This window comes from Pteropus vampyrus, unplaced genomic scaffold (assembly GCF_000151845.1).
Source record: "Pteropus vampyrus isolate Shadow unplaced genomic scaffold, Pvam_2.0 Scaffold229, whole genome shotgun sequence".
Classification (NCBI taxonomy): domain Eukaryota; kingdom Metazoa; phylum Chordata; class Mammalia; order Chiroptera; family Pteropodidae; genus Pteropus; species Pteropus vampyrus.
Genome location: NW_011889010.1, coordinates 1,659,336 through 1,672,848, shown reverse-complemented (window position 1 = coordinate 1,672,848; position 13,513 = coordinate 1,659,336). Strand labels below are relative to the sequence as shown.

The window sequence follows — 13,513 nt, the reverse complement described above, 5'->3', positions numbered from 1 at the left end:
GTGAGAGAAAGAGATGATGGTGTGAGTGGTGAGACCAGGCTGGAGAAGAGAGAGGGGCCAGACGACACGTGAATATGCTCTGCACCTCGGACTCTCTACTCCAGGCCAGAGGCCGCTAAGATATGTTTAAAATTATGAAATCACTAGATGATATTTGTCTTTCAGAAATATTACTCCAACCAAGATGAGAGACAGCCTGGAAAGAGGGGGAGCGATTAAGAGATTGAGCAGTAGACATTCAAAGGATGGTGTTTCTATGGGTTAGGATTATCCGAAGCCATAATTCATTATTGAAATGAATGACTTCCTGAGAAATAAGAAGATAGCACTGACAGAACTAATTTTTTTTTTTTTTGGAAGTGGAAGCAAGGGGAAAAAAGCGATCAAGAATTTCTAGTGTCTCAATTGAACATCTAGGTGAATGGTGGTAACTTTTACTGAGAAAAAGAATCCTCAAAAGAAGTCTAAGGGTACGGGGGTGAGAGATGACATAATATGTCGACTGTGAGGTGTTTGGGTGATACCATTAATGAGAAAGCTGTCTGCTAGATGGTCGTATACGTGTCTGGACCTCATACTGAGCCATATCTGGGCTTAACTCAGAGATGGTGTATAAAGGACTGTGCTCATGAATATGTGGGCAATTAGGCATCTTACACACATTGGTACAACTTTTTGGGGGGAATAATATGGCAGCATCTCTAAAATTTAACCACTTCAAGTAAGAAATTCCATTTTTTAGGATTTTCCCGGAAGGAACCCGGATTTTTCAGGGCCTTAGGTTTAGGGTTTTCCTTTTTAACCCCAGTTGTTTAAATTAAAAATTCGGAGGCATTTTAATTGCCCTTCATTTTTTTTTTGTTCGGTTATTTTTTCATTCATTAAATTCTTGTTTGGTTTTTGGAAAAAATTTGGTTTTCCCGTTTTTAAAATTTAAAGTTGTCGAAACATTTTTTGAGTGAAAATATACTTGTTTACATATTTTGCATAAATGGTAGCTAAAATTTATTAAGGCTCCACTATGTGTCGGGTAGCATTATAAAATTTTTGGTGTATATGAAATCATTAAGGTTTCAGAGCAAACCTATGAGGTAAGCATAGCGTTTCCATGATACAAATGATGAAACTAAGGTATAAAGAGGGAAGGTCATTGGACTAAGGTCACAAGACCAGCAAGTGGCCAAGCCAGGATTTAATCCATATAGGGAGTGAAGTCTATGAATTTGATGTGGAAGTTTCTGCCTTGCCACAGAATGCGGGCCAGAAAAATTAAGCCGTGTTATAAAAAAATCAAGAACATGACATTCTCATGACCTGAGTTTGCAGACTAAGAGTCATAACCACTGAAAACTCAAATGGTTGGCTATTTAGAAGGAATTGCACAGGGAAATACATTAAAACCTTCCAACTGGTTTATTCTAGGGAGGGAGAATGAAAAGGCAGGCTTTTCATTTTTTATGCTTCTTTATTCTTGGAATTTGGGAGCTACAAGCACATTTTGTTTGTATAGTTAAAAAGGGAACGAAGGAGAAAAGCTGCATTACGAATTCATTTAGTATCATATGCAACTCAGCAAAACCCTTTCCATTCCTTTGTATCACATTTAGTTCAGTGCTTTGAAAGCCTCATCATTTAGTCTGTGCAGTGTGCCCAAGTCTCAACATGACTAATTAAAAATATTTTATTCTCTCTGTACTCCAAGCTATAAGAGATAAAACCCACTTACTCTTGAAGATTTAATGTTGTGTGCAGAGAGCTGCATGCAGGGCAGTGCACAAGCAAAATAACAGCCTGATATGTCCTTCTGGCAGCCTGGGCTGTGTATTTGCTCAGATAAGGACTGAGCTGAGAGCTAACAGTGGCCAAGGAGGAACCGACTCATAGAAAGAACAGAATATACCGCCAAGGAATCAAGTTATAATCTGCACAAAGATTTAAATTTCTATTTCCTTGAAAATGACATATTGTCAGCTACTGGACATAGTTCGAAAGAAAAAAAAAATGTGGATAAGGCTTCTATTTATAGTTATGCTTATTTCCATCAGGCTTATGTGATACTTATTTTTTTTAATTTTTGGTGATATAAAATATTATTTTCAAAAGATAAGAAAATATTTGAAAATGAGTGGGACATGAATTTCAGCCATTAACTATAAGACTGATATTTTTAAAGACTAGTTTGGGTATATCGGGCATGACTTCTACAGAACCACAGAGATAATTTTAAATGGAGAGCATTGAATTTACATACTTTGAAGAATTAGTTATTTTAATCCATTTGAAAAAATTTTAATTTATAACAGAAAAAAACACATGAAAATGTAGATTATAAGTGGAAAACCAAACTAGAAGAGACTGGACCAGTCCTCCACTAGTAACTGTCTTGTTAAGGAGAGGACAGTGTGTAATTTTAATCTCTTCCTTTTTACTTTTCTACATTTTCTAATAAATACATTTGCAAAACTAGAAAACAATCAATAGAGAGTATTTATTAAAATATATATTGTCGAAAAATCAAAAATATTTCTACTTAAAAGATTTATGACATGACCTCAGACTAAACTGCTCTGTCAAGTTTCTGAGAGAAATCTAGAGACCAGGCTAGAGACAGAGAACGACCTTATAGTAGGGGAAAAAACATAGGCTCCCTAAATCAAAATACGGATGCAGTCTTACTACTTTCATTAAATATATCTGAATCATTCATTCCTTTCCATTAAAAAAAAGCAAAAACAAAAACCTTTAGTTTTAAGCATGAAAGTGAAGAGTTTTAAAACAAATATTTTTGTAACTCCTGCCTAGTCTGCTCACATGTTACTGGAGAGAGTATATAAAGAGAAACACTGAATAACTCTGACAGTTTTGCTTAGACATCTCAGCTCTACATTATTATCTTAAAAATGTGAGTGTGTGTTTTTTGCCTCCCCCGCCAAATTAAGCAGTGGTTAGTGATTCCATCACAAGAATATGTTTCAAAGGTTTTGCATCCAGTTCACCCATTTCCAGTTTATTGGATGTCTGCTAGACTGTAGGCTGTAGAGAGCTCCCTGATGCAATATTTTCCATTTTATCTAAGACATCTCCTATTTATAATAGAGAATGAGGAAATATCTACTTGTATTTCTCCTTGAAAATGTTCCTCAGAGTTTTCACCATATGATTATGTAACCACTGATCTCATAAAAAAGCAAGACTGATTTGTTTAACTCTGTATTATCATTTTACTTTCCTTCAGAAAATTCACTCAAATTCTAATATAGATTCAAGTTGTCGTAGGTTCAAGGACACCCTGAGATATTTCTATTAGTAAAAATTCAGTTCATTTTCCTTATGACTTTCCCAAATGATTTTTTTTCTTTCTTTCGTTTGAAATTGTAGGGCATTAAATGTTGATTATGGTCATCTGAAAGATGGGGGTAGGTGGAAAAATCAGGGTACATATTCAAGGCAGGGTAGATTTTCATGTGATGTTAGGATCCTGTACAGGGAGTTAGTTGTGAGTTCTTCCAAATGAATAGGGAGATGGCAGGGAATAAATGTTCCCAAGAAGAGTTAACACTGTTCCTCATTGGCTTTTTCTTCTTATTTACAAAGGCTCTTGGTTTTTATGAGATGTTTTTTTTTTATCTTAATGAAAGGGCTACGCTTTCAGGTCATGATCCTACTCAATAAAAGTCCTGGCTGATCCTGAAGTTCTTGGTGAAATTAGAAAAGATCAAAGCAGGTGAAACAAATGTTGTAATTTCTCCCTTTCTTTAAACAATACTGAAAGTAAAAAATTGATTTATATTTTGAGGAAAAAAATCCACAGGTTTTCAAATAGTGTCTTAGGTAAATCTCTGACTCCAGGAACACATGGACATTTGACGTAACAGATGAATGCCTGGATTACAAACATCCTTCCTAGTCTTTAAATAAAATGTCTAATTAGGGTGCTAGTTCTTCTAGAAAAGTCTCATGTATACAGCATGAAAACCTCTATAATATGCTCAAATTTATTTGTTTGGCTGTTACTCAGGTCCAAGTTTTCCCTGGTCAAAATTCTTATAGCTTTATTCCCATCTTTGGTTCTATTTCGTAACTGTTGAATCAGTTTGGGATTCTTTAAACAAAAATTTCCAGTAAGTGAGTCGTAATATTTTTTTTCATTACAATAAATATTCCTTTATGTAGATTTTCTTTCCTCTTGATACATAAAAATTGACGTTTTACACATTTTTCAAGTATAATTCATCTGCGTCATTATTCCCGTCTCTGTTCTCCACACCCTTCATCTGCCTTCTCCCAGAGCAATTCACTTACATCTTTGTCAGTGGTTTTCAACTGTATATTAGTCTCACCTGGGAAGCTTGTACAATATACCAACACCTGGGCTTCATTCCCAGGCCTTCCACTGAGGTTGTCTTGGGTGACATCATGGAATGGATAATTGTTTTAAAGCTGCAAAAGTGATTCTGAAGTACAGCCAAGGTTGAGAATTGCTGCTCTATATATCGATCTTATTTTATTATGATTATTCGTGAAACTTTATCTCTCATTGGAGTCTTCAGCACTTTCAATCAGAGACTATATCTGATTCATATGTGAATCCAATGCCTGTTGAACTTGACCTATGGAATGCTTGTATGCGAAGTACTCTGTGGAGCACTTTCCAGAGGACCCGCGATTCAAGAGAACGACATCTCTTACTCAAGGATATCACAAACTGTGCCGGAAGTAGCAAATAACAAACCTAATACACTGTAATTGTGACCTACTAAGGCTACAAGGGGAGTGAAAATAAAATATGGGGACAGACAGTCAAATCAACTTGAGAAATCAGGAAGACACAATGGAGTAAGTGGGATCTTAGGAATGACCATGTGTAAAATTTTAAATAGGATTATGTATATGGTTTTGACAGAAAGGAATGGAAAAAGTAAGATGAGAGTAGAAATATTTCCTGTGAAAGGGAATGGAGTGAGAGGAAAGGGGAAGAGGTAGGAAAGTGTACTGTCCATGCAGGAAAATTTGACAGCATCTAATAAGTGAACTACAGGAGAAGGAGGTGATGAAGGTAGAAATCTCACCGTGGGGTGAGATCATGGAGGCTTTGAATACCAAGTGCAAGTATGTGAGCGCAGACTCCTTGACGGTTTCCAAGTGGCGGAGTGATGTACTCAGATATTTGTGCTTTAAAAGAATCAATCTTCCAAATCAGTCATCTTGTAGCCTTTAAAATATGTTTTGTTGTGATCTGAATTGCATTATATGAATACTCTAAGCAAGGCTTTCTTATGCTAAAATCCTTTTCTTTATGTGGTCAATGTATTCATCCAATAATAGATCACTAAGGAACAGACATAAATTACATCTGTTCTCAGGTGACAGTATTTCACTGGCTTAGCTGAGAAGAAAATAAATGAAGATGAAGAAGTACAATGGCTGTAGTAGTTCTCCTAAAAACTGGCCTAAAAAAAGACTTGACTCTCTTTAGGGGCGGTGGGGGGTTGGGGGAGGGTATCAAAAATAAAAAATAAAAAAGAGGCAAAGAAAACTTCTTTCACTATGTGATTTTCTGCATTGCCCAGTGTAAACTTGTAAGTCTAAATTACTCGTTTCATAGTCATATTTACTCCTTTATTACTGCTTTTGACTAACAAATGCAATATTCATGGCTGAAAAAGTTTGTGGGAAAATGATTTGCATAGTGTGATATCACTTTGGGCAAGAAGTCTTTGCTCAGGTCCGCTCTTAACTTGATGAGGACAGGCTGATACTATACTCATCTGTACATTGCCTCTGCAAGCCATATTTGTCCCATACCACTTCCCTATGAAGAATACTTTTAAAATATACACCAACTTATTTTTTAATTAAAATAGTGTATTTTATCAACAAAGTTATCAATAAACAATAGGATCTATAACACACATAAAAACCTAAAGCAAATCAATGTTTACAAGCATTAGACACATTTTTGTCTATATTGTAAATTTGATCCTAGGCTATGTGTGTCTCTCTGTGTATATAAATATATCAATGAGGTGGAGAATAGTGACGAATTCAGATATTCATGCGGATATTTAAAACTCAAGAAATTTTATTCAGAGTCTAGCCATACAACTCAACATTTTTCTTTGCCAGTAGCATATAGTGCTATTTTATGAAATTATAGGGTATTATGTTTCTCGTTTCACATACTGATGCTTTATATGGTCAACTATATCCTGGGTGCCCTGTGAACAGTTTTCATTCTTCTAATTGTTATGCTCTTTAAAATTTGAGAAAACAGATTAAGTAAATTCTCAAGGTAGAGCCTTCAAGTTCTGGACAAGATGGAATAAAAACAACCTGTATTACTTCTGCTAATCACACACACACACAATGCTCTAGACAAAACATGTAAGTCATTTATCAGAAGATTTTAAGAGATGAGGAAAAGAAGGCACATCAGCTACGAGCCTTAATGACAGTGAGTTCCATGGGTTTCTTCTCTTGCTTCCCATATATCTCAACTTGGGTGCTAGAGAAGCCCTCAATGCAGCAAAATGCCAACTAAAAATAGCATCCCATAGAAGCCAAAGGACTCGTAGAAGAGGGACAGAACAGAACAGAAAACTTTTAACTGTACTTGTCTATGCTGGGGGCAAATATCATGAAAAAGGCAGTATCCCTTCCCCACTCAAAGGATGTGCAGCAGGGGGTCAGCGAGAAACATCACCCCCAGTGGAGCTCATGGGCAGAAATCTATTTCCACGCTCATTCTCATTTCAGTAAAGAGACGGCATCCCTTTCCCCATGGGATCTGTGACTGAGCTGCCTTCTAAACCCCATGAATTAAACAGGAGGTGCCTCTCCCTTCACAGCCCCTGGTTTGAACTTGACTTTCACTCCCTGTTGCAATGATAAGGCAACGGAACAGCTTTCTGCAGCAGCGGGGTTTGGGGGAGGGAGTGACTACATGACCTGAAGGAGTGGAGGAGTTTCATCGTAGTATGAGAACAGTTCTTGATGACGATTATGGTCGTGATTACTTTAACCTATACCTGTGACACCATTTCATGGTAGTATATATCCTCCCACCACCAAAACAAAACAAAACAAAAAAACACAACCTAAAAAACTGGAAAAATCTGAATAGCGACTGTAGCTGAGTTAATAGTATTGTACCACAGTCTATTTCTTTGAAATAAGAGAAAAATTAAAATGCGTAAGCATTGTTATTTTATATAATTTATAAAATAGTATATCAGTTATTCAATTCTAACTCCCCTTTAATGCTTTTGTTCTGAACATCTGAACACCTAATAACAATGTGTTATGTGATAAATGAGATAATTCTGTAAAATAAAAGAAGATTCTGGCTTTGCCGCTCAGATTTTCTAATACTATTACCAACACAATTATGACTACAGAGTAACCATTTCTCCTAACTTTCAAAATGCAGGTTCTTAATCTAAGAAAAGTAACTACTTGAAAAGAAAAGTAAAATTACCCTTCGTACTTGGATAATACTCTTTTCGGTTTACGTGAGTATAGTCAAAGCCAGAGAATGTAACAGGATAAATGTGATTAGTCTGTACATGGGGGATAAACTACTGATGCAATATTTTAAAGTAGCCAAAAAAAAAAGTTGAGAAAGTATATTAGAATTATAAAGAACAGTAATAACACTTGGGGTTTTGTGTCATGCCTTTTCTCTAAGAGAGTGTTACCTCTTTTAATCTCATTACTCAACTGATAGAGTTCCATACTGATGTCTCTTTTTCAAATGGCACAATTAAATAACAGAAGTTATATGCCTGGCCTAACACCACAGTGGACATCACTCATATGGTCAGAGTCACAGATTAGGACTCGTGATAGCCATTAGGTGTCTTTGGCTTTACAGTTAGAGTATGTTTTCAACTAAATCTCTATCTGAATTCCTTTGAATGAGCAATAGTTGATATTAGAATATTATTTTTTAGTAGCTTGGCTTCCAGAACAATTTTCTGCCAGCACAGAGCTACTCTATAAGCAACACATTTATTCTAATTTAATTTCTGCTCAAGCGTTTTTTGGAAATTCAACAACTTTAAGATACTAAATGGGTTGAGATGCAAGAACTATTCATTGTGATGGACCAGGCTTCTTTATTCTAAATATGTATAACCTCCCCCAAAGGAAGATAATATCATCAATGCAACCTAATCATTACTTACTTTCTTCTTTCCGTTTCAAATCTGTGGAGTAGTTTGCGAAGACCACCATTCTTAAATCCCTGGAAATGGGCGGCTGGGGCTCCCACGGTGATGACGTCATAGAGAGCATCTGTAACGGGAATGGATGAGGAGATGAGCACTTTGCAAACATATTTTCCCCAGCATGTTGTTTGCACTGAAGCATACACACTGTTGAAAGTTTGAGACATTATTCTGTTTAATTTTTCAGGAATAACTATGAACTCGCGTCTCAAGAGGGCAAGAGGAGCTAATCAATCTTTCTAAAAGCCACCTGTGCACCTAAACAAGTTATAATATTTCCTTGATTTATGACTACATCTTAATTATATGCTACTGTGTAGAACAGTATGTTCTTTCATTCTTCTGTTACTTACTGAGATAACATGTTAATTGGTCTTTTGAGTATTTTACTTTGTGGAGTTTTGCATCATTTAATTTGCAATCATATTGAAATTCAACAATAAGGAACAATCTTTTAACCAAAATTTACAGAGAAAAGAACCAAAACATTAAGGCATTTCGGTTCAAGGGCAGAACAGTACTGGGATATTTTTTAAAAATCTATATAGTTTCCTGCCTGTGTATACTAAATCTTACACAATTTTAACGCATGTTTTTGTAATTTTCTTAGGTGACAGAAGGAATACACAAAATGCGTCTTGATCTATTTTCTAGCAAGATACTTTTTTTAAAACAAAACATCTATACATTTAAATTGAAACTCAATAATTTGATCTTGAAAACCATCAAGTTTCATACATATTAAGTTTATGGCTTCAAAACATGCCATCATTCTTACATACTAATGAAAAGTATCCCCATAAGAAGGAAGATAGAGTGAGTGCCCTCTTGTTAAACTACATTTTATTTGAGAAATATAATTTCACAGTAGATCCTTTTCAAATTGATTTTGCTATTGACACATTGGCTATTTTTCATATCTCATTTACAGGGAATACAAAAAATTATTTTATTAGCTTTAGGTAAACACCATAACTTCTCCATAGTGGTTCGATCTAATTGTACCTGTAATATTTTTCTTAATAAAAAATGTCTTCAAGAGAAAGACCTCAGCAGCATTCAGAGAACTCAGGTCACAAAAAATAGAATACAATCCAAACCAACACATCAGTAAAGCAGATATAGAACAATCACTGGAGCAGTAATCTCTTGTCCTTTTAAAAAGTCGCTAATACACTAGTGATAAGCTTTTCTTAAAATAGCAGAATATAGACTTGCGTAAAATTTAAAGATCTTTTTTTTTTTTGTCCAGGGGAATTTTTTGTCCAGGGATTGAAAAAAGGGTTTCAGGTGTCCATGAAGAAACACAAATTGTATAAGTGCATCTGTTCTACTTCATGGAAAGGGGTCACAGCTTTCTCAAATGGTCATGAGATCATCCAAAAGCTAACAGCGCTAACTTCTAGCCCACCTTCATTAATCTGATGGGAATTCTGACGACCTTGAGAAGTTACCTGCTTTGTCTAAAGTTTCAAAGGCCTTAGACCCAAGGTCTTCAGACTTCTTTCTACCCCAAGGATGGAGAGCCAGCGGTTTGAGTGACTGACTGGAAAAACCTCATCACGGGCTCTGGATCCCTGCTTTGCCACCGAGAAATTGCGTGGCATTGGGAAAATTACTTAACCTCTTTATGTCTGTTTCCTCGGCTAGAAAATGGAATTGAAAGTAGTTGAAAGTGGTAAGCATTTGGTATTCTCTACGATGATTATTTTTTCTACAAAAAAGTAATTCCGCCAATTAAGCAAAGAAAGGTGATATTTTAACTTTGACTTATTTCTCCATAAACTTTTCAGTCTGAAAAGGAGAGTGATATTGAGGTGCAATGTTTTGAACAGAATCAATTCCTCTGTTAATTTAAGCTAAATGCAAAAAGAAGAATCATCACGATGCTGCAGTGAAATACTCTGCATTTCTGTTAACACCTGGGTGACCAGTAATACCAACGATATACTGGTGACTAAAAACTATACACATGTCCCACTAAGCACAAACTAAATGTTTTCCTAACTGATTTTCAAAAAAAAAAAAAAAAAAAAAAGTCTGTAGGCTCACTGAATCCAAAAAAGTTTGTAGCCTCTCCAAACCCACCCAACCAGAGGGAAGAATGAAGAAAGGGAAAATTTGAGTGGAGACAGCATTCTTAATTGATAGAGGTTCAAATACCTTACTTTTGCAAGATTTGCAAAAACATCTGACCACAGTATATTGCTAGGGCCCCTTGCATGGTCTTATAAGAGGTCTATGCACACGAAGGCCCTCAACTTAAGCTTTATTAGCTTCACTGTAAATCTCCAGAGTTCCAGCATTTTCCAAGCTACGTTCTAGGCACAGAAACTTTCTCTTTATTCATCCACTTCACTGCTCTGGGGACTACTAGTCAACTATGAAGGAATCAAGAGATTTTGAAGTGGCAGGTAAAGGAAGAGACGTAAGTTATTCAAATACCCTCTGTTCATAATAAAGGGCTGATTATTTTAAAATCTAAATGAAGGGGTTTGTGTTTTTTGAATCTATAGTAAAATACTTTCAAAGTTAAAAACAAGTTTTTACATATCCCAAGTTTTGACTTTTACTTATATCCATCCTATCTTCTATTTATGGGTTTCAACACTACATTTTTACTGCAGCCTATAAAATATCCATCTCTGGCTAGTTCAGCCCTCTTCCACGCTAAATAATCCCATTCCTAACTGCCTTGTGAACGTCTCCGGATGTCAACCAGCTATTAAACTTCGCTTGTTCTCTTTCAAATTGCTCTTCCTCCCTGGTTCCCTGTGACCGGTACAGATACCACATTCCTTTAAGCTGCCCAGACAAAAATTCTCAAGATCTCAAGATATTCTCAAATCCTCTCTCACCCTCAACATTTTATCTGATCAGGTCTAACAACTCTGTTGCCAAAATTTAATTCTCTCTCATCACCGTGAACTCTCTTTAGCTTAATTCTGACCTTGCTCATTTCTTGTCAGGATTACTACCGCCTCTTCAGTCCTAGCCTCCCAGCATTCTCCTGCGGGTGGCCATTCAGTCATTCTGCCCAAAACACAGGCTTCGATATTTATATCTCTCTTCATATATTTCAAGCATTAATAAAGAACATTCACATGTCTCGATATCATGCATGTTGTAGGTGTTTGGTAAATGTTAATGAATATATAAATGTTTTGAGCCTGAATTCAGTGTCTTATTTGTCTTTAGATTATATAAGGAATTGATATTCTTAATTGAAGAATAAAAAGTTTAGATATACTATACAGAAAAGAAAACATATCAGAGTCTGGAATATACATATCTCCAGGGTTTAAAGATGACCGTACACTCATCCATGTATCATATTCAATGAAATAACAAGATCTTATGATTATACACATGCCAAAAGATGAAATTAGACCCTTCTCTTACAGCGTGCACAAAAATCAACTCAAAATGGATTAAAGACTTAAACATAAGACCTAAAACTGTAAAACATCTGGGAAAAAAAAGGAGGAAAATGTTTCATAATATTGGTCTTAACAATCATTTCATAGATATTACATTAAAGCAACAAACACAAAAATAAACAAGTAAGACTACATCAAACTAAAAAGCTTCTGCATAGCTAAGGAAACAATATTGTGAGAAGGCAACATATAGAATAAGAGAAAACGTTTGCAAACCATGTATCTGATGAGTGGTTAACCTCCAAAACATGTAAGAAATTCCTGTAACTCAATACAAGACTCCAGGGAGTCTTAATATTTTCCAACCGTTATTTGATAATTATCAGTTATCAATATCACTGCATTGGAACAGCTATCTCTTTTGGTCCCTTCATCCTTAAATTTCACTTGCAATTAATGACTACAAAAATAGTAGATAGATCTATGTACACCTTGAGATTCATTCCCTCGTTTCTTAGTTTAGTTAATGAAGAATGATATGTATACCCTTAAAATGCCATGTTCATTCTTGGCTGGAGCAGTTTTACTCCTTCAAATTTAGGTAGAATTAATAGCAATTGATTGTTTTCCTCAGGAAGAGAGTAGATATTATACAAAAAAAAATCAATTAAAATTGTAAAATTATAAGATAACAATCCGATGATCATTGATTTGTCGCATTTAAAAAAAATTTCCCCTATTTTATCTTGTTCTTTAAATTAGGTAGCTTTGTGATATGAATAGCCCTTAACTGTGTATATTAAAAGCTTTCAGATTTTTGGTACTAAGAGACAATTGTAAAAATCCAGGTTGGCATTTTATTTTATAAAAATTTAAGCAAAAAAAGTTAAAGGACTCTTTTTCTTTCTCAAAAAGTATAATCTGTGTGTCTCCTTTCTTTGATAATTTATATGTCAAAAATTGTCTTTGGCCTTTGTGAAAATGGTATAGTATACAACATAATAGAGAAGTAGATCTCAAGTCTCATCAAGCTAAACATACTAGATTGGTTTGAAATTTAATAATAGGGCTGCCTCATAGCCTTTTAAAAGTCGTTTAATAATAGAAATGAGATAATAAGTCTATTTTTTCCCAGAAGATCTCTTTAAAATTCCTACAACCATAAAAATAGTGCTAATAATAATAATAAAAAAAAATGTAGACATGCTGATCTCATTTCAAGGAATAATTTAAGCATAATCCTGACTTCAAAATGTCCTACAATATGACTTTGACATGAATCATAAGAGCATAGGGATTTTTAAGGAAAATCTGTTTCAAAATAGTCCAAGCAATTTGGCATTATCGTTAAACATATCTAAAGGTAATTATGCTTCATCGATGAGGTGATATACCCAAACTCTTGAGATACAGAAACCAGGGAGCTCCGAATAGCTCCTCTTGTTTGCTCCTTCCTTCAGAAAATTCTGGCCAATGTACGTGATTCCAACTACAGCTTTATGACATCATATAGTACGTTCTTTCTCTCACTTTCTCTTCTCTCTCTCTCCTTTCCTCCCTCCCTCCCTCTTTCCTTCCCTTCCTCCTTCCTTCTCTCCCCCTTCCTTCCTTCCTCCTTTCTGTCTTTCTTTCTTTCCTCCCTTCCCCTCTTTCTTTTATTTTGCTATAATATGCTATTATATATCTATAACATATAAAACATATAAATATTATAACATCACAAAAATCCATATTTTATACTATTCACAACTGATTTTCCAAGAAAATAAAATCTACTGAGCTATATTGGAGGGTGGAATTTTGGTCTTTATTTCAGGGTTTTATTTTTGTTGCTGTTGTCACTGCTGCATAAGATCTCTGTTGTGGTGGGGGTTCTATTTGTTGCATTTAATTTAAACAGTGAAT

The 13,513-nt window shown here is 35.2% G+C and overlaps 1 protein-coding gene across 5 annotated transcripts in view; it reads right to left on the bottom strand.

Annotated features, from left to right (window-relative positions):
- Nucleotides 1–13,513, bottom strand: part of INPP4B (inositol polyphosphate-4-phosphatase type II B) — a 610,870-nt gene that overhangs the window by 118,066 nt on the left and 479,291 nt on the right. For all 5 annotated transcript variants that reach the window (XM_023519662.1, XM_011373754.2, XM_023519664.1 and 2 more), the window contains one exon: nucleotides 8,187–8,295. In XM_023519662.1, coding sequence (XP_023375430.1) covers nucleotides 8,187–8,295 — 109 coding nt within the window. The remainder of the gene's footprint in view (nucleotides 1–8,186; nucleotides 8,296–13,513) is intronic.